Below are 25,729 nucleotides of genomic sequence, written 5' to 3'. Positions count from 1 at the left end.
TCGTTTTCATATTGCTATTTTACTGATCAAAAAAGTGTCTCAAGGTGCCGGATGCGTTTCGGCTTCTTCAGGGGACAGTTGAGATCAAAACTGCCACACTTACCTGTTACTCACTAAAGCACAGGCATCTCTCCCCTGCGCATGCGGGCAGTCCTAATGCTGGGCGTGCGTCTGTTTCAAAACTGTTTAACAACTCCGTCCATGCCGCTGGCATGGCTGGTGTGTGACCTGACCTCTCTTGCTTGCTGCCTGTCTCAACCTCGGCTTGCTTGCCCACCTTGGTGTGCCCAAAGACCCCAACCTGGCTGTAACCAGCAGCGCATCATCCTCACCATCAGAGGCTCTAGAGAAAACCTGGTTACGGTTAAAAACTCTGGGCCTTGGCTCTTTTCAGGGCTCGCACAACCTCCATAACGCCCCCAGTGGTCCTGTCTCTCCGTGCGTGACTGTTTGTACGAAACATGACTACCCCTTCCCAGACCCTAGCAGGCCCCAACCAGCTACTCTCCCAGAGGCTCGACGCCCAGGAAGCTACCCAAATCCAGGTGCTTTGCCAGCTTCATGCACTTTCTGCTCGCCTGGATCAGCTGCTTGTTTCTCTCAGTGTACCAGCTGAACCACCAGTCCAGACCCAGTCCCCTGCCTTCACAGTGGCCTCTGCATTAAACTTACTACCTGCAAAGCGATTCTCTGGGGAACCAAAGACCTGCCGTGGCTTCATCAATCAATGTGGCATCCATTTTGAGTTTCAGCCACATAACTTCCCCACTGACCAGGCCAAAGTGGCATATATCATCTCCTTGCTGTCTAAAGAAGCTCTGGCATGGGCAACCCCACTCTGGGAGAGGAAGGATCCTGTTACCAGCAATATTGAAGCCTTCCTGTGCCTCTTAAAAAAGGTGTTTGATGAACCCGCACGCGCCTCTTTTGCAGCCAGCATGCTCCTGTGTCTCCGCCAAGGGTCGCTTACTGTTGGTCAGTATGCAGTACGGTTTTGAACTTTGGCTGCTGAATTCGCTGCTGAACAATGAGGCGCTCCACGCTACCTTCTGGCAAGGCCTTTCTGACCACGTGAAGGATGAGTTGGCTGGTCGGGAAATTCCCTCGTCTCTGGATGTCCTGATCTCCTTGGCAATCCAGATAGACATCCGCTTCCAAGAGCGTTTCCAGGAGAAATCGCAAAGTCTTTGTCCCACAGCTCGCACCATCCTTTCAGCGGCCCCTGCAAACTCCAGCCCCCCCTGTTCCCCCCCATCTCTGAAGAACTGATGCAGCTGGGCCGATCAAGACTATCCCAAAAAGAGAGGTCCCACGTCTCTCATCTGGTCTCTGCCTTTACTGCGGACTACCCTGCGACCTTAAGGATACTCAACGCTTTTTAGGATTTACCAGCTATTACTGGCAATTTATTAGGAATTATTCCACGCTGGTTGCTCCCATCACCGCTCTAACACAGAAGCATGCTAATCCTAAGGACTGGCCCTCTGAGGCTATTCTGGCTTTCAAGGCCCTCAAACAGGCTTTTCTTTCCAGTCCAGCACTTGTTAGGCCAGACGTAACCAAGCCTTTCACCATCGAAATTGATGCCTCCTCTGTTGGAGTGGGAGCAATTCTCTTCCAGAGCCCCGCTGGTGCCAGATGACCATGCACATTCTTTTCCAAGAAGTTCTCCCAGGCGGAGAAGAATTATTCAATTGGGGACAGGGAACTGCTAGCTATCAAGCTAGCTCTGAAGCAAAGGTAAAACCTCTTGGAGGGTTCCCCTCATAAGATCACAATTTTTACTGATTATAGGAACCTCCAGTATCTGCAGTCTGCACGCCATCTCAACCCCCGGCAAGCCCGTTGGATTTTGTTCTTTTCTCGTTTTAATTTTGTGATTTCCTTTAAACCCGGTTCTGGTAACTCCCGAGCAGATGCTCTATCTCACTCCTTTGATCCACAGGATTCAGAGAATGTCAAGGCTTGTGCTGTCTGTGCTCTAACCAAGTCTGTCACCTGCGCCCCTGCAGGCCCACTTCTTCCACTACCTATTCACACTGAACCCTGGTGTCATATATCCATGGATTTTATCATGGATCTCCCTCCTTCAAATGGCTGTACAGTAATTTGGGTAGTCGTGGACCGTTTTTTCTAAAATGGCACACTTTATACCTCTCCCAGCTCTACCATCTGCTGCAGCATTCGGGAAATTTTCTGACTTTACGGTATGCCCACTAATAATGTGTCAGACTGCAGAGTTTACTACGCTTCTGGAAAGGCTTCTGCAGATCCTTGGATTTCTGTGCAGAATTCTTTTCAGGCTATCATCCACAGACTAATGAGCAGACAGAAGGAGTCAGTCAGTCATTGGAGCAATATCTTTAAATCCTGGTATCCACTCACCATGATGACTGGGTGACTCTGCTACCTTGGGCAGAGTTTTTTCACAATAATCATAGTTGCACCAGCACTAAGGAGTCTCCATTTTTTATTGTCTACGGCAAACATCCCTGCATTCTGTCTCCTATACCCTGTTCCACTGAAGTACCCGCACTCTGTGCCCTACAGAGGGACTTCAGAACACCTAGAGCAGTTGCCTGCCTGTTACAAGAAGTTTGTGAATCGGCATCACTGCAAAGCGCATCCTCTCCAACCTGGGGACAAAGTCTGGCTATCCACCAAGAATATTCGTTGCAAGGTGCCTTCTCTAAAGTTTGCCCCACGCTTCATTGGACCTTATGTCATCTCTGCCAAGGTTTACCCAGTTTGTTATAAGTTACCCCCTCCCCCGAATCTCAAGCTGTCCAATGCTTTCCATGTGTCCCTACTTAAGCCGTTGGTCCTGAACCGCTTTTCTCGTTCCTCTCCACTGGCTACTCCTGCAACCTATTCTTCTCAGGAATATGAAGTCCATCAAATTTTGGATTCCACAATTTCTCGTAAGATGCTCATGTATCTCATTGACTGGAAAGGTTTTGGTCCTGAGGAGAGATTGTGTGTTCCAACTACAGATGTGTCTGCATCTTTTTGTGCCATGAGGTTTCATCTCCGTTTTCCCCTTAAACCCAGACCCCGGCGGGTGGGGAGTAGTATTGGTCGAATAGCTCACTATTCACTCGAATAGACCAAAATTATTCGGCTGGTCAAATGTCAAATTCGAACACCAATAAAGTTAATGGGGGAAAAATTTGAGTTTGTTTTCAGGACTGTGTGGAGCTTCTACAGCCTCCAAATACATAATAAAAAGAAACATTATAAAAAGGTACATAATATTACATTTCCCTGTACTTCACATGAATATTAAAGAGCACCTGTCACATGAATATTATAGAGAACCTGTTGAATGAATAAAAAAGAGCACCTGTCGAATGAATAAAAAAGAGCACCTGTCACATCAATAATAAAGAGCACCTATCACATCAATAATAAAGAGGACCTGTCACATGAATATTAAAGAGGACCTGTCACATGAAGATTTAAGAGGACCTGTCACATGAAGATTAAAGAGGACCTGTCACATCAATATTAAAGAGGATCTGTCACATCAATAATAAAGAGGACCTGTCATTATTTTTTATTATTCATGTGACAGGTCCTCTTTATTGTGCATGTGACAGGTGCTGTTTATTAGTGTATATATCTATATATATAAATTTTCCTCTCCCCAGCCAATCACAGAGCACTAGAGGTGATGAATGGGGGTACATATCTCCATTGAACCTCTATTGCCCTTGTATCGCCTACGGTTATAGCTAATTGGAGGCACGTGCCTCCAATTAGCTGTAATCCAAAAGTTCCAGCGGTCGGGGGATCCCACAGTGACATTATGATTCATAATGTAATTGTCAGATAACCTAAAAAAAATTAAAAAATAGTTAAAATAAAAAGACATACTAATTAAATTAATTTAATAATTTTAATTTTTTTTTTAAACTTTTTTTTCCCTAATATTTGCAGTCGATTCCCATGTTTTTCAGGTCGGGTCTATCAGAATTCGAACAGCCATATTCGGGTCGAATATAAGGACAACCTGAATTCAAACACCAACACTAGTGAGGAGGCCCCGTAAAAGGGGAGGGGTAATGTCACACTTACTTGTTCCTCACTAAAGCACAGGCATCTCTCCCCTGTGCATGCGGGCAGTTCTTATGCTGGGTGTGCCTCTGTTTCCAAGCTCTATCAACTCTGTTCATGCCGTTACTCAATCAGAAAATAGCCTCTTGACCAGCCCTGGCTATTTAGCTATCTTTCAGGATACATTTTGTGTTTGTGCAACAGGTCGTGTCTGCTTTGTGTCCCCATTGTGTGACGAGCCTTTAGTTGTGTGAACTAGTTCCTGTACACCTGCTGCTTAATCCAGTGTTTCCTGTGCCCAGCAGTGCAACATCCTCACCATCAGAGGCTCTGGAGAAAACCTGGTTACGGCTTAGACTCTGTGCCTTGGCCCTTCCCAGAGCTCGCACCACCTCCATACGCACCCTGGTGGTTCTGTATTCCTCCGTGCGTGACAAAAACTAGACATAAATAGTAGAATACATCATTATAATTGTTCATCTATGTATGTACATATTGTTAACAACAGATTAGAATGGTGAGATAATATAGTAAAGTATGAAAAACAATATATGTATCTATATATGCTATAATATTATAATATATTGCAATTACTTACATATAAGATCACAATGTACAGTATTACGCAAAGGACAGCTCGGTCAGTGTATCCCTGGAAAAATTACCAAATGTTAAAAAACATACCAAATTTTAAATAAGTGGGTTAGGGAGCATTAATAATCAAAGTTGTTCTCCAAGGTTACTCACTGTGAGATGCGGTTGCAGATGTGTGTAGAGGAAAGTGCTCAAGAAAATTCAAGGATAAGTAGACTGAAATAGGACTAGAAAGAGTGTATTGTAATGTCCATGTGTGAAAAATGTTCAATGGTTTCTTATTAATATAAAAAAGCTAGTCCATTACTTACTCAAAATTGTAGTTATTGTGGAAGTTGAAAATATTGTTCAATTATATATAGATATCAGAAATATCTTGAGATAAGAAATTTGGAATAGGGGTACAACAGTATATTAATTATTCACTAGATGGTGCTATACTCTTACAGAGATTAGTAAGAATCTTAAGGTTATTTTACCTTATACTATGAAAATATTCAGTATCCTAAATATTGTAAGCATAATATTATTATTATTATTATTATTAATAAACAGGATTTATATAGCGCCAACATATTACGCAGCGCTGTACATTAAATAGGGATTGCAAATGACAGGACAGATAAATTTGAGTGTCATCAGCATACAGATGGTACTGTAAGCCAAAGGAGGATATGAGACTACCCAGAGAGGAGGTGTACAGAGAAAAGAAAACCAGTCCAAGGACTGACCCTTGGGGAACACCAACAGGCAGGAGAGTCGGTGAGGAGGAGTTACCATTGAAAGAAACTTGAAAGGAGCGGTCAGACAGATAGGAAGCAAACCAAGAGAGAGCTGTGTCACAGATACCAATGGAGTGCATGATTTGTATTAGAAGAGGGTGATCAACAGTGTCAAAAGCGGAGGAAAGATCAAGGAGAAGGAGCAGGGAAAAGTTGCCTTGAGACTTAGCTCTGATGAGGTCATTGGCCACTTTAGTAAGGGCTGTCTCAGTGGAGTGGGCAGCTCTAAAACCAGACTGGATCAAGGGGTCAAGGAATAATATGACTATTGGGATGTCTACAATCATTATCTATGTAGGTAAAAAGAATATAAATATAAAGATATTTAAACTATAGGGCATATGTCGTTCTATATTGAATGTTTTGTGATGAGGCCTACATTATAGGGTAGTATCCAATCAATGTTGGTGATTCTGGTTCTGGCATATGACTACAGTAGGTTTCCATGAATGGTCTAGCAAAGTAATAAGATGCCTAAGGTTAAGGGTGTGGCAGGTATACTGTCACGGCTCCACAGGGCCAAGTGGTTGACCCACTGTGTCACCAACCTTGTGGGTGGAAACGTGTACTGGGCGCAGGGTCTAAGCAGTAGCTTGGTCTTCTCCAGAGCCTCTAGAGGTGAGGATGTTGTGCGACAAGCTACTGCCAGGTTACAGCCCCCATGCCCACCGAGGCAGGTGACTGCTAACAAGCTGGAAACAAAACATAGTGCAAAAGGGAAATCCAAGAGAGTAGTCAGATGAGCCAAAGTGTCAGGGCAGGCAGCAAACAAGAATGGTCAGGAAACAAGCCTGGGTCAGAACATGAAGAATCTGGAACAGGAAAAACAAACAGGAAGCTGGAAGCAGAGCCAAAAGAATCCCTTGTTCAGGCAACTTCATGTTTCCTGCCAGGTCCTTAAGAAAGGAATGTCAGGTGATTGGCGTGGATCAAGTGGGCCGCAGACATCAATCTTACCAGCAGAGAAGTGCTGTTGCTGACATAATCTCAGGTGTTATTCAGATGTTGGCCAGCAGAGGGAGTGCGTCTGCAGAATATTCTGGTTCTCTGGGGAAAGGGAGCAGCTGACAGAGAATCACCTGACTTGGAACAGGAAGTATGCATGTGTTGGATACAGAAGCAGAGATGGTGCTGGCAGCAGGGGACTGCAAGGAGGGTGAGCAAGAAGGAGGGACAGATGACCTGGACCTGCGGGGATCTGTGACAGATACCAAGAATATTTTACACAAAAAGTAAAAATCTACTCACTTGAATTATCCATAAGGTAATTTTACCATGTATTTTTGCTGGTGAGTGGATTAATGAGTAGTGTGTTGGGATTCCAGGTTCTAATATGAACATAAAGGTAAGTATAAATGTTAGGAATGGTTATAAAATATATAAGGTAAGTATAAAAAAGCGGAAGAAATAAAATTACTCACTCCAGTTTTGATTACTAAAAGTATTATTAGGTGTGGTGATGATTATTGAGTTGAAGAGGTAGTATCCTGGTGTCCCAGAACTCTAATGTAAAGATCATAGAAAATAAAGCAGGTTTTCCTAATGTGAAATATCTTTAAATGCTCTGCTGGGTCTATTGTGAAATATAGGTTGTTACTTACATTGGTGGTTCAGGGGTAAGTGTGACTACTCCTGCTGTCGGCGTCGTGCTCCTAGATACAGCAAACCAGCATCCATTCATCACCATGGTCGGCGTAATCCCACAAAATCATGCCACTGCCCAGGATCTTGCAAGATCACGCTGCCAGCACCGATGTAAGCCAGCATCAAGTCATTACCATTGTATTTATTCTTGTTATCAGAGTTAATGAGTAATTGCTGCAAGCAGATTGTGTTGCATAGCTCTCATGCATTCAAAAGAGCATGTTTTTCAAAAATATGCTTCCAAGAGTGTATTTCTATTATTGAACTATAAGAACTAAATCTAAAAGAGGGGGTGAGTGAAAGAATATCAAGGAAACCCTCTGGTTCCCAGGAGCTGCCCTCACCTGCAAGGGCTAGGTTAACCCTGGATCAAACGAGGTAAGGATAGTTGGACCAGGGAGTGAGGCTGCCTTTGATTTCACCCTAAAACACAGTGCACCCACAGATGGAAATCATGGGTGCTCCCATCCCTTGTAGGCCAGAAGAATCTCTCAAGTATAGTCATAGAAACTATATATATAAATAGTAAATTGAAGTAGATAAAGAAAAATATTTTTTTATTTTTATGATGAATTTTACTAAGATTGTACTGGGGACAAATTTGACATAGCTGTCACTTACATTCACATAAGTCAAAGGGTGATAATGACAAAACATATGTTCATTACAATGTTTTTAGACAGTCATGAAATGTTATACAGCATGAGGAACATGAACATCAATACCTTTGTTAAACATTAATAATACCAATAATACCATACCAAATTATGTAATTATGATAAAACAAAAATATAAGATATTGCTAATGCTAGTACATGTTTTTAGAATCATTATATATATTTTTTTTACTAACAACGTGCGTCATAGTGGTATGTGTCTTACCCTCTTGTGCATATAATCTAGGCCTGAGTGTATTTCTAATTGTTAGGGACCGGTTTCCACATCGGCAATTGACTAGATAGATGACCCCCTGGGTGGAGCAGTCTATAGGATGTTTTAACTTGTGTATGGCGTTTTCAAACCTAGCCAGGACTTTGTGTTGCTTTGCTGAATATAACAGACACTGATCACCTGTGTGGACAAACAAAGACATGTTTATTTACTGGTATTTTACCGTTTCTGCATGTAAAAAGTAAAACTGCACAGAGTGCCCTGAAATTTAAACTTATCTCAAATACCTCCCAACAAGGAGTGTTTTTGGTGCTTACTCTCACATTAGCTATAAATATTAGACAATACAGCAAAACTAAGGATGACCAGGATAATCAAGTTTGGATTAAGCATGTGTATAAATTGTGACAGGCAGTAACTGATAGGGTTTTCCAGGCATTTGCAAAGTCTAGCAATGCAGTTACTGCTTCAAAAATGCTAGTGTTAACATGCCCAAAAGTATAGTGTAACCCTGCCCATGTTTGGAGATTAACAATAATGTCCTGATGCAGAGGTTTGTAGATTAAATTATATAGGCACTATCCCAAAATTAAAGGAAAATTGTTCTGCATTTAAGGCTGATCTTGTGGTTGGTGAGATATATTGAGGGATTCCATATTCCATATTGAAAATTAACATAATTTCTACACTATTTCAAAATTCCTGAAGTCAAGAAGGTACTCAGACTTTTGGAATCGAAAGATAGATAAGCAGGCTGTATGTACAGACCAGTTTTGTGAGAACACCTGTTTCCTGTGTCTCCTGCATTCCTTTTGTCTTCGGTGTCACCCGTGCCTCCATCCTCTTCCTGTGTCTTCAGTGACTCCTGTGCAACTAGTGCCTCTAATGTCTTTCTGTGTTCTGTGTCTTCAGTGACCCGGTGTCACCGGTATCTGATCCCTGGCTTTGTTTGTGACCTTGCTTGTTTGCTGCCTGCTTCAACCCCAGCCTTCTTTAACTATTCTCTTACCTGCTGATTCGGTACTGTACTGCTGGTTCTGCCCAACGTGGTGTTCCCAATGACCACAACCTGGCAACAGTCTGCAGTACACCATCCTCACCAGGGATGAGCAACTGAGTTTTTAAAATTCGATCTCGCAGAAAATTCGTCCGTTCTCGCCTACTGAAATTGTAAGCGAGTATGGCCAGTGAAGATGTGCAGGTGGCAGACCCAGTGGTGGCAACTCTAGATGTTACTGCTACCCCTAAAAGACGAGAGAGCAACACATCTAGTAGTGGTGGGGAGGGAAATGCAGGAAGGAAAAGACAAATAATAGTCATAGGGGATTCTATGATCAGGAGGACAAATAGAATAGTTTGTCGCCCGGATCCCTTTAACCGAATGGTTTGCTGTCTCCCTGGTGCCAGGGTTCGGCATGTGGTGGACCGAGTGGACAAACTACTGGGAGGGGCTGGACAGGACCCAGCTGTCTTGGTCCATGTTGGAAACAATGACAATATAGATGGAAGATGGAGGATCCTTAAAAGTCAGTTTAGGGAACTAGGTTTCAAGCTGAAGAAAAGGACCTCCAAGGCTATATTGTCTGGAATATTGCCTGTGCCATGCGCAACACAGGAAAGGCAGTGGGAGCTTAGACAGCTAAACACATGGCTTAAGTCCTGGTGTAGAAGGGATGGGTTTGGTTTCATAGAGCACTGGGCTGACTTTTCATTGGGGTACAACCTGTATGCCAGAGATGGTTTGCACCTAAATGAAAGGGGCCTGCTGTGCTAGGGGAAACATTTAGGGGAATAGTGGAGGGCCATTTCAACTAGGATAGAGGGGGTGGGACAGTCATATAAGGTGGCAGAAAGGTTAGTCAGGGGTCAGACACTAGTGGAGGGTGGATTGGGGATAGTAGGGGTGAGGATTATGGATAATTGTAGAGAGCTTCCCATGTTTCAACAAACATTGGATTATGCAGTACTAATTGTACTAAAAAACAAAAGGATTTGGCAAACAATGATGGTAAAAGCAGCAATGGTTTAAAGAACCTGTTCACCGATGCTAGCAGTCTAGCAAACAGGATTGGGGAGTTGAAAGCCGTAATGTGTGAGAATTATGACTTAGTGTCATACCCTTCAGTGACTGAGGTTAGAAGATCTGTGGGACAAGCTGCATGTGAGGTTATCTGACTGTCTCTTTGTTTTCACCTGTTTCTGTGTTGTTGTTTGTAATGACCACACCCCTTGTATCAGCTGCAGCTGGTGGTCATTACTGCCCCTCCATTTAGTCTGGCCTCACACTTCATGCTATGCTGTTGATATTCTCTTCTGGGATGTGAAGAGCTGGTGTGCTGTCCTCTTCAGGGTTCCTGCTCCTCCATTTGCTAATTAAGTTAAGTTGAACTATTTTTGGTGTGTTGTTCTTTTGTTGTTACTAGGCCTCAGGGAGACACTGGTTCTTTCATCAAGGAAGGAACCAGTAGTCTCAAGCCCAGTCACTACTCCTAGGGCTATTCAGGGTTACTAGGGCCTAGGTTCCAGTGTATGACTATTCCCACCTTCAGGGGATATTCATACTGTCAGGAGTCAGGGCTAGGTTAGGGTGTCTGTAGGGGGTGACCGTTTCTTTTTCCCTAGCCACTGAAGGCCTAGTCCCTTGTATTTATCTTTCTGTTTTCCTCCCCTCCCCCCATATCCGTGACACTTAGTTGGTATTACTGAATCCAGTAATAGACTGGGCTGTCAATATTCCTGGGTATACTCTCTTTCGTAAAGACAGAGTCAAATGAAAGGGTGGTGGTGTCTGTATGTAAGAAGTTATCTAAAAGTGCATGTGAAAGAAGAAATTGCGGTTTGAACAAGCGATGAGGTTGAGGCATTATGGATGGATTTGGGGTTGAATAACACACAATTCATTACTGGAGTCTGCTATAGGCAGAATAGAAAGAAAGGAAGAAATAGAAAATCAACTACTAGCACAGATAGAAAAAGCATCAAAAAGTAGAAGTGTTTTAATCATGGGAGATTTCAACAACCCTGACATTGATTGGAGAAACGGCACTACAGGAACAGCAAAAGGGAGGAAATTTGTGAATTTAATACAAGATAATTTTATGGTACAGTTTATAGAAGCCCCAACTAGAAATGATACTCTGCTCGACCTAGTTCTTTGTAACAATGCAGAGCTTATAACAAATGTGCAAATAAAAGAGAATCTGGGTAGCAGTGACCATAATATGATTTCATTTAATGTAAGCTGTAAACAGGAAGCAAAAGCAGGAAAGATAAAAACATTTAATTTTAAGAGAGTAAATTTTCCATTATTAGGGCGGCTCTCTGTGACTTGGACTGGGAAACAATATTGTCCTCAAAGAAAACAGAACAGAAATGGGAATGTTTCAAGTCTGTTCTACAAAAGAAAACTGAAAAATATATTCCAATGGGTATTAAGTTTAGATGGCTAAAATTAAAACCTATGTGGCTCACAGCTGATGTTAAAAAAGCCATAAGGAACAAGAAAAGGGTATTTTATATTTTCTTGTTCCATAAGGAACAAGAAAATAAAAAAATGAAAGATCGCTTTCATCAATTGAAACCCATAAAGAATATAACAAAAGATGTAAAAAGGAGATAAAATGTGCAAAACTTCAAAATGAAGGTAGAAAGGAAAGTAAGGCAAAGCAGATCTGAGCATGCAGGCCCCCTTAACCCCCCTAGCGTTCTAATTCTCTCATTTTTTGATGCAAAAAGTGATCCTATTTTTTTTTGCGTAGAGATTTTTGTTTATATTGTGGGCCTGTAATTCTTAGGATTAACTCCCAGGTATAATTATTATATTTATTTATTATATTAGATACCCCGAGTGTGACTCGGGGTTACCGCTTTTTGCAATTTTTCCCACCCCGAGTCACACTCGGGAATACCGCTAGGGGGGTTAAGGATGTCGCTGGGTTGGTAACTGGGGATAAAGACAAGGCAGATTTACTAAACACTTTTTTAGCTCTGTGTACATGAAGGAAAATGGCAGAGCTCAAGTCCACATTCATAATAGCATTGTCACTGCCTTAAATGAGTCACAATGGCTCAGAATGGATGTAATAGCGAAACAGCTGGGAAAAAATTAAGATTGACAAAGCACCACAGGACCTGATGGATTACAACCATGTGTCCTCAAAGAGCTGATCTCAGTTATTTCAAAGCCATTATTTCTCATTTTTAGAGACTCTATAGTCACTGGCGAGGTACTTTCAAAAGTCATTACCAGGTAACTACAGACCCGTTAGTTTAATGTCCATAGTTGGAAAGGTCTTAGAGAGTTTGATAAAAGGAGTTTCTGCTAGAATCAGAAATGGAAAAGGATCTGGGGGTTCTGGTGGATCATAGACTTAATAATAGCATGCAATGCCAAGCTGCAGTATCTAAAGCTAGTAAAGTACTTTTTTGTATTCAAAGAGGAATAGACTGCAGAGATGGAGACATTATCCTGCCCCTGTACAAAAGCATTGGTTAGCATTGGTTTCAACTAAAGAGTAACCTCTGTACCCTGCACCTTTGAGAGAGAAAAGAGAGCTTTGGGGCAGTTGCCCCTTTTTATACATCTCCAGGACCCATGGCCACATTTATCACACCCATGCATCCACCCCTTAACTCAGGTGTAGTGTTGATGTTCGAATTCGGGTTGTCCTTATATTCGACCGGAATATGGCTGTTCGGGATTCGACTAAAAAAATTCGGGAAAAAAAGTTAAAAAAAAAAAAATTAACCTAAATGAATTTAACTTGTATGTTTTTATTTTAACTTCTTTTTTATTTTTTACAGGTTATTTGACAATGACATTATGAATCATAATGTCATTGTGGGATTCCCAGAACGTGGGAACTTTGCGGTTACAGCTAATTGGAAGCGGGTGCCTTTAATTAGCTGTAACCACAGGCAATACCAGGGCAATCAAGGTTGAATGGAGATACGTATCTCCATTCATCACCTCTACTGCTCTGTGATTGGCTGAGAAATAGGAAACCCTGATGACAGCTCAAGCATCATCAGGATTTCCCTCTCCTCAGCCAATCAGGGAGCAGAGCAGTCAGCAAAATAATTTTGTATTGGATTCAATACAAAATAACTATTTTACAATACAATGAAATCTCTCTCTCTCTCTCTCTCTCTCTCTCTCTCTCTATATATATATATATATATATATATATTATAATACATGCTATTGTACAGTTATATTATAAGTTTTACTATTTTTATGCATGCTTTTTTTTCATTATTACATTTATTAAATATTGGATATATTTTGGTTAGTTATGCCCAGGAATTATAATTTTTTTTAATAATTTTTATTAAGAGGTATCAAGGTGCATACAGAAAATTAAGGTTGTTACATTGTACATTTTCAAATCTGCAGCATGACATCCAATAATAAATAAAGTGCATACATTATAATGAAAGGAATGAAATGACTATGAAAGGAACCATGACATCTCCAATTTTTCAAAAACTTTTATAAAAGAGAAGACGGATTAACCAACTTACAGGGGAAAGAAACAACAAGGGGAAAGAAAAGAAAGAGAAAAAAAGGGGGAGGGGAAGGGTATTGACAAGCTTTACAATCAAGCACGTCTCCGGTGTATCAACAGAGTACGAGTAAACACTGACCTTAGTACACTTATAGATTTAGGGGAGGGGTTGTAACAGGCGGCAATATACCTCAGTAGTAGTAAAGTGGATCCAGTGGTACCAGGTCTGGGCAAACTTATCTGCCCTCTTAGCGTCTGTGGAAAACAAGTCCTCCATTTGATATATATCAGCTACCCTTTTCAGCCAATGTACTACAGTCTGGGGGACATTATTTTTCCAAAGGGCTGGGATACAAGCCTTAGCTGCGTTGAGAAGGTGTCTCAGTAGAGAGTTGCTATAGCGCTTACGGGACATATCCAAAACATGGAGGAGTGCCAGGGCTGGAATATGTCTGATATCCACTTCTGTAAGTTTTAAGATTATATCAGCCACCGAGCTCCAGTATAATTGTAATTTAGAGCATTCTCAGAAAATATTAAGCAACGTACCCTGCGCATCACCACATCTCCAGCAAGTGCTGTCTGAACCCGGGAAAATCTTAGCGAGTTTCACAGGCATTCTATACCAGCGGGTGGCCAGCTTATAATTGGTTTACTGATATTTGTTGCAGATGGACGCCTTATGGCAGAAGTGGAGTAGCATATCCCTCTGATCATTCGTAAAACGGGTGTTTAATTCAGCTTCCCACCGGACCACAAATGGAGGGAAATCCGGTGTATGTGCATTTAATAGGGTTTGGTAGGCATGGGAGAGTGTACCCCGCATAGATTGTCCGGCAGTACACAGGGCCTCCAGAGGCAGGAGGGATCGGGCAAATGTGCTCAGGACCTCAAAACATAGGTAAGTTGTATGTGACGCCAGGGCGTCAAAGAGGGGAGTTCCCTGTCTGATTGTAGGGTCGTTATATGTATCCAATACCCGTTTTTCAGGAAATGGGACGCTCTGTATACTCCCAGATTACGGCATTGGCGAAATATTGGGTCAGACAGTCCCGAGGGGAACCCAGGATCGCCCAGAACTGGAGACATTGGGGATGGGTATGTGGCTATATTCTGGGAGGTGAAGCATTTAGCAACCACTTTCAGGGTCTCGCCAATCAATGGGTGGCTGATCATAGTGGCCCTGGCCGCCGATGGTGCCTAGGCCAACGTGGTAATTGGGGTAGTGGAGCAAGCATCCTCCAGTCCAACCCACAGCTTACCATTGGTTACCATTGGTGCACCAATCTAGTAGCCTGGACAAATGCACAGCTTGATGGTACAAAACCGGGTCGGGGAACGCCATTCCACCGTTGGCTGTAGGGAGTCTCAATACTGTCATCCTAAGCCTGGGCGGGTCCTGTGAGCCAGACAAACTTTAAAATTCCGAACGGAATTTCCACAAAACATAGAGTGGGAGGGAGGGCTTGTAACATATACAGTAGCCTAGGCATAATGTTCATTTTAAGCACGTTGCATCTCCCAAACCAGGTGAAGGCCATCTGCTTCCATTTCTGCAAATCTCTCCGGACTCTGTTTAGTAGTGGGATAAAATTGAGGTCTACTACTCGCGTCAGATTAGCGGGAATCTGCGTGCCTAGGTAGGAGATGGCCTTGGTGGACCATATAAAGGGGAAAGAGGGGGCCAATGCTTCCCTAGTTGCCCGGGAAAGAGTAACACTAAGTGTCTCCAATTTTTGCGGGTTTATTTTGTAATTAGAAAGCGAGGCATACCTATTCAATTCCCGCATAAAAATAGGTAGTATGGTTACAGGAGCAGCAACGTAGAAAAGTAGGTCATCAGCGTAAGCAGCTACTTTGTGTTCACTAGATCCGATCTGAACTCCCCTAATATCCTCATTAATACAGATCAAACGTAAGAGGGGCTCCAGGGTCAACACAAATAGTAGGGGGATTGCAGGCAGCCCTGTCTCGTCCCATTGGCTATGCGAAAAGGCTGTGAGAGTTCACCATTAACCCGTACTCTAGCACAGGGGGAGGAATATACCATCTCGATTCAGCGCAAGATACGAGGGGGAAGGCCCAAGTGTGCCAAAGTGGTATGTAAAAATGTCTAATCCACCCGGTCAAACGCTTTCTCAGCATCAGTGGAGAGGAGCATCAGAGGAATTTTATAGGTAAGTGCTTAGTCAATGACGTTCAGGGTACGTATCGTGTTGTCCCTGGCTTCCCTCAACGGGAGAAAACCGCCCTGGTCAGGGTGGATCATACAAGTATCGGGTTCAGCCTATGTGCCAGAATTCCAGCGAACAGTTTCAAATCACTGTTGAGCAAGGATATTGGTCTATAGTTGGAGGAGAGGAGGGGGTCCTTGTCTGGTTTGAGTATGACCAATATATGGGCCGCTAATGTGTCTTGGCAGAGGTTGTGGCCATTGGAGAGCGCGTTCAGTGCAGTAACCAGGCGAGGGCCCAGTATATGGAAAAAATAGTAATAGGCTAAGGTTAGGCCATCTGGGCTGGGAGCCTTTCCTGAAGCTGCTCAGCATATCGCCGCCTGTAGCTCAGGCATTGTGATCAGTTTGTCTAACGCCCCTATGATTTCTAGTGACAGTGTCGGCAAATCGGAGGCACTGAGATAATCCTGTATTTCGATCGGATGCTCAGAAGGAGGCATACCTCCTGAGTCTGTTCGCAAATTATACAGCTGACTGTAGTAGTCATGAAAGATTAGGGCGATATCAGATGTAGCGTGCACTAATGTACCTAAGCGTGTTCTAATTTTGGGAATGTACAAAGCCCCCGTCTTGGACCTAAGCGCTCTCGCCAATGCCCTACCACAATGATTGGCCTGTTCATAATAGTACCGTTTACATCTGAGCAGTTGTGCTTTAGCCTTTCCCTATAGGTGGAGGTAATTTGTGTACGAGTGGCGTGCAGTTGGGATTCTAGGTCTGTTGTTGGGAGCCTTTTGTGCATCGTCTCTAGGCGATGAAGCTTCTGTAGTAATGTTTCCAATCTTTCCTTGTTTAGTCTATTAAGTCTATAGCCCTGCTGTATGAACAGTCCTCTAATATAACATTTGTGGGCTTCCCATACACTGAGCGGGTTATCTGTAGACTCTGCATTACTGGCAAAGAAAAAGGAAACTTCTTTCTCAACCTTTGCAGACCATCCCGGGTCTTCAAGCAGTGTCTCATTAAGCCTCCATGAACTGGGTTTACAGTCCTGGAGTCTCCCAGAAATCTCTATCGTAACGGGAGCATGATCAGAGAATGGTATGGAACCAATACTAGAGTCAATGACCTGCGAAATAGCATCATGGGACACCAGGAAGTAGTCAAGTCTGGAGTAGGTACTGTGTACCGCGGAATAGAATGTATAACTCCTAGCTCCGGTGTTTTGAATGCGCCAAATATCTATTAATTGATTGTTATGTAGCAGGGCTTTCATTTATGGTAGGAGAAAGGCAGATGCGAACGTCATTTGGACACATCCAAGGACGGGTTGAGAGTTAGGTTAAAATCTCCACCAATTATGATGGTACCTTTGGCCACCTCAGATAGAAGTGTCAGCACCTGTTCAAGGACGGTCAATTGACCCATATTGGGTAGATATATATTCACAAATGTGAACATCTGTTTCCCTATTGTACCCTGGATAAGGAGGTATCGACCTTCTGGATCCACTTTGCACAGAAAGAGGGACCAAGGGAGAGAGCCGTCTAAAAGGATGCTCAATCCTCTAGATTTGGAATCAGGTGAGGTACTGTGGTAGCTGTATTTGGCTTGTTTATTGCGCAGGAACGGTATCTTGTCATGGTGGTGTCTCTTGTTAAAAAGCAATATGACATCTGCCTTTCCGAAGGGTGTTAAATAAGATTGAGCGTTTAGAGGGTGAATTTAATCCCTTAACATTCAGAGATGTGAGTGTGATGGCCATAGTTTGTTTTGGACAGATTGGAGAGGTGTGGGAAAGGGGAAAAGGGTGGGGAATGGGAACTGATACAAGATTTAGAAAATTCAAAATAAGCACACAGAGAACAGCAAGAAAAACAGCAGGAAAAAAAGAAAAAGTAAAAAAAAAAAGAAAGAATAGAGCTCTAAGCCCTATACCTAAGCAGTGATAACAAAAATTCCACAATTCCGACCACTAAAAGAGGGCGGGTGTACCTACGTGGGGGGTAGTGTAGGCAAGAACGCTGCGAGCCGCCGGAACACCAGCGGCAGCATTGCAAAACAGATACATAACTTGAGGGCAGGTAATACAGCACAAACAAGAAAAAAAAACAGGAAAAACATCACTTCCAAAAAATAATGTGGGACTAAAGGGCCCCAGAACAGCAATAGGAACACTAAGTAAGGGTGAGTCAGTAGTCAGGCATCTTAAAGTGCAATTAAATGCGTAACAAAGGCTATGACAGAAACCAATATAACATCTTGGCTTTAAAGTGTCAATCCCCGTATCCAGCTGATGGGTGGAGATGGGTCTGGGCCTCCTACATTATACAGTAGTGAGAAGTCACAAGAAGGGGCTACTTAGATACTTAATAGTGCCCAGAATCACTATAAGGGCCAGGCTATAAGGTGTAGATCAGCCTTGTTATTGGGAGGCGTCTTAGCCTCTATCATGGGCTAATTTGGATCACAATAGGAGGAAGCCCAACGAATCTCCATCCATAATAGTACGTGCTATAACCATGAATCTAAATGATAGAAGTCATGGCGGAGGAGTTAAAGCCCCCACAACAGAGATAATAATAGCAAGGATAGAACATGGGTGAATCATCAATCTGGGATCTTAAAGCAACTGAACAAAGTTGGACCATCTTCCATACCTGGTACGCATTAAGTTCACAACGCTGGTTCAAGTCCGTCTCCAGTACAGGGGGTGAACATGTATCAAGAGTCAGTAGCGTCATGAAAATACGTAAAGCTTCTGAGTAAGTCTAAACCAGCATAACAATAAAATTTGGAGGTAGTCGGTGGTGGTAGCAAAAGTCAAAGTGACCAACAGCATCCAAAATCACAGTTCATGCGAGTTCGGGGTGCTCCTTCCTTGGAGGCGATGAGGTGAGGGAGAGCGCCGTCTGTGTCGAGTGCAGGTAGTTGATCTTGTTCTCAAGTAGTTTCCTGGGAGCTCATCCAGGACTTCCAGCCAATTTGGGACATCAATAGGATCCACGCCCAGAAAAGTAAACAGGGCTGGTAGCTGAGATGGGTTCTGCAATGAAAACGCAGAGTTGTATGCGCCTCATCTGTAGCGTGCGAGGGGACAGATCCGCATATACCTGGATACTAGCACCATCAAAATCAACCGGTCCCTTCTGCCACACTTTCCGTACAATCTGCTCTTTGATTTTGAAAAAGTGACCCTGCATAGTACGTCTCTGGGGTGGTCGGGTTGCCCATCTCTTCTTACACCCACCCTGTGCACTCTGTCTAATTCAATACGCTCCAATGAGGGCCGTACTAGGAGAGTGTTGAAGATGGCTGCAACTGTACTTTCCAAATCCGGTCCAGCTGTAGCTTCCGGAATCCCCCTTAATCTTAAATTATTACAGCGTCCCGTGTTTTCTTAGTCATCCAAACAAAGGGCTAGGTTGGAATGCACAGACCTTATTTGCAATTGGGTTTGTTCAAGCGTGTCTAATCTGAAGGAAGTTTGGGAGGATGAGGACTCCAGAGAGGTAATCGTGGTATCTACAGCCTGTACTTTCTGATATATCTGCTCTATTCTGTATGTACAGAGTGTTCTATGCGATGAGCCAATGATTCCATCTCTACTTTGGTAGGAATAAATTTCAGTAAGACTTTAAACTCTCTAGGCAGCTGCTGAGGAGATGGCACTGCATCTAAATGCCCTGTTGGGGAGCTAGAAGACAGAAAGGAGTGCACAGGGAAAGAAGCTGCAGGGATTCCTGTCAGGGAAGAAGTCCCCTCTTCACTCACCCGGCGATCAGACTCCACGTGGTCAGCTTCACTTGCATGTGTCGGCGCCATTTAGGAAGCGCTCCCTCCCACTGAGTCAGCCTAGTCTGAAGGGAAGTATTTATGCAGGTTGTCCCTCTTAGGGGTTTTCCCTGATTCTTTAGTCTTCCGCTGCTTGGTCATCCCGAAGAGAGGCAGAAGCGAGCCGGGTAACCAGCGATATCAGCTGCTGAAGCCACGGTGTGCACGGAGCTCTGTGAGGATGCCTGCTCACAGTGCCATCGCCAAGCCACTCCCCCCGCCTAGGAATTATAGGCCTACCATGTAAAATAAATTTCCATGCAGAACAATGTAACGCTTTTTGCATGAAAATACGGACAGAATTAGAGCGCTAGGGGGGGTTAAAGTGATTGGGAAGAGAGTTCTCTATATGGGATATATATATATATATATATATATTTATTGCAGGGACAGAAAGAGTAGGTTGAGGGAATTGGGAGAACAGAAGAACAGACAGGAACGGAGTAGACAGACAACTGCGAGGGGGAAGCAAGTCTAAAGAAGTGGATACATTGTGATAGCTGAACGTTCAAGTTTGGAGAGTTAATCCAGCAGCTGCACACGCACTAAAGGCTTTTGAATCATTTTTTATGTTTATATGCTTTTTATTAGATCCTCCTTATGTCAACAATTTAACATTCCCAACAACAACCTTACCGAGGGTCCCATACCATAGATCAGACCCTCACCCCCACTGAAACAGTCCAATACAACTCCTTCCCTCAAGGACCTCACCGACACACCTAAAACAGGGCGGGTGGGAAAAAACTTTCTTCCTTCTCTCCCTCACGCTGAAAAAAGGCCCTCCTATTCCGGCTCATCCCCCTTTTCACTTCTCTTCCCCTTCCCCCCTGCACGTCACTCCCGGCATATAAATTCAGCAACTTCCCCCCCTTCTCTGTTAACTCTTAACCGTTCCCCTGCCTGCTCCCATCCCTTTCCAGTCATGCAGGCCTTCCACTGATTTTTCACTTCGTTCTCTGCTCCAGGCCTCACTATACGTAGAGTGATTTACTAAAAAAGTAACTTATTTTTTAAGATTTAATGATAGTAAATAGGATTTAATGATAGGCATTAGTAGATTCAATAAACATAATTATGTGTAGAATAAATATACAGTAATTATACAAACAGCCTTAATGACTTATTGATTTGAACATTACACATCTAAGTAAACTGTAAATAAGTGAACATCTAAGTAAACTTGTAAACTGTAAATAAGTGAACAGTCTGTAAACTACACCAATTGAATTTGTATTTTGTAGTATGTTGTATACAGAATATGTGTCAAAATGCAAAATGCCTTATAACTTTCTTTCTTACCTCTTATCAGCACCATCAAAACTGATGCTATGAAGGCTTCCAAAAAAGAAAAAAAAAGCTGTCAATGCAGTGATGATCTGTCTCGATATACAACCATGCCAAAAGTATATGGAAGACCTACAAAGAAAGATATTGCTGAAAAGTTTGGAGGGTCAGTGCATGTGACTCCAGTTTTTAATAGCAGTATTTTTATAGTGTCATATAATTTATTGTTATGTAGATTTGTACATCTAAATATTAAAGAGATTTTAAAGTTACATATTGTATTTCTAGCATTAGAAAATAAGGATACTAAATAAAACAACAAAAATGAATCCAAAGCTGACCTAAGGAGATACACTTGGTTGGCTTTATTAAAGAGTTTGACTTAATTACACATGCACTGGCAACATCTGGCATTAAAACGTTTTTTTTTTAAATTGCACTGCACCAATAATGTTGCAGTCCTTGAATGTTAAATTATATTTACAAGTAGATAATAAACTGATTTTATTTAAAAAGAATATGTATGTATGTATATATAATGTCAGTATAAATGCAGCCAGCACCAGTATTGTATTTGGGCTTAGAAAAAATGTTCATTAATTCCTACTTGGAAAAAAGTGGAAATGGGTGTAAAGTGTTTTCATTCTTCTTTTAGGGTTGCATCTTCAGGTATTCGAGTTCAAAGGTCAACAAGCGGTGGTGCCAATGCTGTTAAAAACATGCTTCTAGAGTGGTGCAGAGCAAAGACTCGAAGCCGTGAGGTATGAATTTATGAACAAATTTTTATTGCATTGTAGTGTTCACTTACAAATTTACAGGAATGCAACTTAAGGCAGAAAAAGATAAGATAAAACTCAACTGCAGTTAAAACAAAGTGCTCAATAAATTTAAAAAGGTAACAGAAGAATTTCACACTGAGACTTTTGCCATTAACGCTAGCCCAATGTTCAGCGACACAAACAGCAGTGTGACAGAGAAAAAGACAGAGAAACAGCAATCAACAGAGAAATAAACAAAAAAATGCTTTAACAGGGGTAACATACATTTTTTAGGCATTTCAATCAAATTAGACCATTTTAATTTTTTTTTTTCTTTTCCAGAATGTAGATATCCAGAATTTTTCCAGTAGTTGGAGTAATGGCCTTGCATTCTGTGCTCTCATGTCAGCCTTTTTCCCTGATGCTTTTGACTATGACTCTCTTGACTCCAAGAACAGAAGGCAGAACTTCCAGTTGGCATTCAGCACGGCAGAGTGAGTAAGATGATGGGGGAATAAGAAATGCCCCCAATATTTTTAATAAATAGTGATCAAGAAACATGCAAAGAAAAATCAGCTTGATTGCTATCTTTCACAGACAATTCTTCTCTCTGATATTACAAATCATGAGTGATAGAAATTACTAAAGCCTTTCAAACACACTGTCAGTAAATGAGTGACATCAGCTATCCATTTATTGATTGAAGCATTTGATTTGCCTGCAAACTGTCAATAGTGTTCCAGTTGATTCTTAAATTAACTCTTTGAAGTCAATGACAGAGGGAAATTCAACCAACACAATATAAAGCATGGTTTACCCAATTAGACCAGCAGGCTGACAGCTGTTATAGTTGTCAAGGAATGCATTTGCTTATGAAAACCACCATGGGTACATATCAGGATGAGCCTCCTGAAGGGTTGAAAGGATTAGCAAAGGGTTGAAAGCTCCTGTCATGGCCGACACCACAAATACTCACGAGAGTGGACCCTCTGTGCTATCTGCACATTTGACGGAGGTGTGACCTGAAGTGCAGAGTCTAAGGAACTGCCTGATGTTCACTACAGCACCCCAAAGGGGTGATGATGGGCTTTGCTGCAGGTGGCTCCCAAGTTGCGGCCCTTAGACACACCCGTGCAGATGGCAGCTGACCACAGAGGAAAGTGGAGCATAGTACAAAAACATATAGTTACATAGTAAGTCCATCTAGTTCAACCGCTAGGGAAATGAACATATCCAAGATATAAAACCCTATAGAAATGCTTCAGAGGAAGGCAAAATCCCATAGTATATTTTGCTTCAGCGGGGGAAAAAAATTCCTTCCTGATTCCATGAGGCAATCGGATGTTGCCTGGATCAACGGTCACTGTTATTCTTACTTTAAAGCCTTATTACCCAGTTATATTCTGTGCTTCTAAAAACACAGCTTTTTCTTAAGGAAATCTATAGTAGTTGCTGTAACTACTTTCTGAGGGAGCCTATTCCACATTTACTCAGACTTTACAGTGAAGAATCCCTTCCTTTTTTGGAGCTTAAACTTCTTTTCCTCCAGACGCAAAGAATGCCCTCTTGTTCTTTGTAATGATCTCAAAGTGATTAATTGGGAGGAGAGTTCTCTATATAAACCATTTAAATATTTATACAGGGTGATCATATCCCCTTCTTAAACTTTTCCTTTCAGGGGAGAATTGATTCAGTTCAGCTAATCTCTGCTCCGCCATTCCTTTTATTACTTTAGTTGCCCTTCTCTGCCCTCTTCCCAATTCCACAATGTTTTTTTTGTTAACTGGTGACCAAAACTGGACTGCATATTCCAGATGAGGTCTGACCAATGCCTTTTACAGGGGCAGGATTTTGTCTCGATCTCTGCAGTCTATTCCTCTTTTGATACAAGAAAGTAATTTGCTAGCTTTATATAGTGCAGCTTGGCATTGCATGCTGTTATTAAGTCTATGATCTACCAGAACCCCCAGGCCATTTTCCATTTCTGACTCCCCCCAACTGTATTCCCCCTAGACCAGGGGTCGGCAAACTTCGGCCTTTAGGCCAGATACGGCCGAGCCAGTAGTTGTTTCCGGCCTAACGCCCCCTGGCTCTGGAGCCGCTGAAGCTCCGTTGCCGCCCCCTTGCAGTTGCTTCCTTATTTACCACGACCAGAGTTGATACTTCCTCCGGCGCGGTAAATAGGGAAAGCTCCCTGAAGGTAAATCCCTCTCCTCCGCACGGCATATGGAGGGGAGGTATTTCACTTCAGGGGGCGTTCCCTGGTGGTGGGTGGTGCCATTAGGGCGGGTCAGGCCTAGTGTGCTCTCACCCACCCCATAAATGGCCTAGTGGCCATAAAACTTTAACGACCCCTGCCCTAGACAATATGAATCATGCAGGTTGTTAGCCCCCAAGTGCATACCTTTACATTAATCTATATTAAATGTCATTTGCCACTTGGCTGCCCAATTAAACAGTACATGCAGGTCTGCTTGTAGATCTTAGACATCCTGTATGGGCCTAATTCCATTACATAGTTTGATGTCATCTGCAAACACAGAAATGGTACTTTTAATCCCAAACTCTATATCAATAATAAAGATGTTAAACAGTAAAGGTCCTAAAACTAAACCCTGGGGTACACCACTAATAACCTTAGACCAACCAGAGTATGAATGATTAATCACTACTCTCTGCATGCGGTCCTTAAGCCAGTTCTCTATCCATTTGCAGATTGACTTTTCTAAACCTATTGACTCTAACTTGCATATTAACCGTCTGTGGAGTACAGTGTCAAATGCTTTAGCAAAGTCCAAGTAGACTTGACTGTGATAGGGCTGAGTTCCCGCAGGCCGTGCCCCACTCCCACCTCCACCCACCCCACCACTTTACCCCCAATCACACACTGAGACATCAACTTGGTTAAATGGCACTTTGTGCCGATTATTAACAAATAACTTAAATATTAACTCTTTTAATAAATAACCATAAATAACAATTTATAAATACATAATCAACAAATAATAACAACTTACAAATAATAACAAATAACTGTAACCAATACATTAATAAACATCCTTTTCCTAAAACACACCCCCTGGTTACTGGTCCTCGAAGGACCCACTATATGTAATGCTCCCAGCCGCACCTCAAGCTTGGGAACGATACCAGCAGCACTCGCAGCCTTACCACAAAACAATTTAACATTCCCAACAACAACCTTACCGATGGTCCCATACCATAGATGAGACCCTCACCCCCACTGAAACAGTCCAATACAACTCCTTCCCTTGAGGACCTCACCGCCACAAGAGCGACACCGTGCCCTTGTGCGCCCCGCCACACCCTGACAGCTTTCTGAATTCTTTCCTGCAACCCTAGACACCACAGATCCATACCCACATCAGACAAGTGCACCCCATCAGCCTCCAAATAAAACCCTAAGTCCCCTTCCAACTCCCTATGCTGGACAACCACCCCCCCATTCCGCGCCACAAAGCCCCCCACCGATTTGTTAAGCTTAACCCTAGCTTTTTTTCACCCGGGCCACTGACCGAGCGCCTCGCCATTGTGTCCTGGCCACCACATCGGACCAGACCACTATGACACCCGGCAAGAAAGTAAGCAGTATAGGCAGGTCCCACCTAATGTCCCTGGATAATTCCCTAACTGGCCTCCTCCCCAAATCGATACCCCCCACGTGCAACACCAACACATTTGGACTCCTATGCCACTGCAAATACGGACGAACCTCTGCCAGCAGCCTACTCCATTGCATCCCGGGCACTCCAATCCACCGAATTACAACTTTGGCACGAGGGAAACCCAGCTGCCGCCCATCCAGCTGTAATGCTGCTCCTCTGGCCCCCCGGCTCACATAGGAGTGCCCGATGATGCAAACAAGACACTTGGAACCACCTAAAACATAATAAAAAAATTATGCACAACAAGATACCATCCATCCCTTATGAACCCCCCCCCCTCCCAGCCCATCACAGCATATGCGGCCGTACGTATGACCTTAAACGATGAGATTCCAAGCGACCAATGCGCTGAATAACCTCCTTCCCAAGGCCCCAACGAGCTGCCTCCATAGCTGCCCCTATTCTGAACGAATGCGAGGAAAATTTTCTTGCTTCCACATCCTCCTCCCATAAACATCATCTAAAAACTGCCACAAACTGATATCTCGATAAAGCCAAACCATCAGCGTGCACC

At 42.9% G+C, this 25,729-nt stretch overlaps 1 protein-coding gene and 1 long non-coding RNA gene across 2 annotated transcripts in view; one reads left to right on the top strand and one right to left on the bottom strand.

The window, feature by feature from the left end:
• SMTNL1 (smoothelin like 1) overlaps positions 1–25,729 on the top strand; it is a 56,883-nt gene that overhangs the window by 6,464 nt on the left and 24,690 nt on the right. Inside the window, exons 2-4 of the mRNA XM_072425232.1 lie at positions 20,797–20,937; positions 21,427–21,532; positions 21,872–22,023. Of these exons, the coding sequence (XP_072281333.1) occupies positions 20,797–20,937; positions 21,427–21,532; positions 21,872–22,023 (399 nt within the window). The remainder of the gene's footprint in view (positions 1–20,796; positions 20,938–21,426; positions 21,533–21,871; positions 22,024–25,729) is intronic.
• Positions 3,869–7,398, bottom strand: LOC140339401 (uncharacterized). Its single transcript, XR_011922434.1, has 5 exons — positions 7,034–7,398; positions 6,854–6,935; positions 6,681–6,760; positions 4,655–4,708; positions 3,869–4,496 (listed from the first exon to the last, which is right to left on the bottom strand). It is a non-coding gene; the product is annotated as an uncharacterized lncRNA (long non-coding RNA).

The sequence above is a fragment of the Pyxicephalus adspersus genome, chromosome 10 (assembly GCF_032062135.1).
Source record: "Pyxicephalus adspersus chromosome 10, UCB_Pads_2.0, whole genome shotgun sequence".
NCBI classification, from domain to species: domain Eukaryota; kingdom Metazoa; phylum Chordata; class Amphibia; order Anura; family Pyxicephalidae; genus Pyxicephalus; species Pyxicephalus adspersus.
This window is presented reverse-complemented; position numbering and strand designations above follow the sequence as displayed.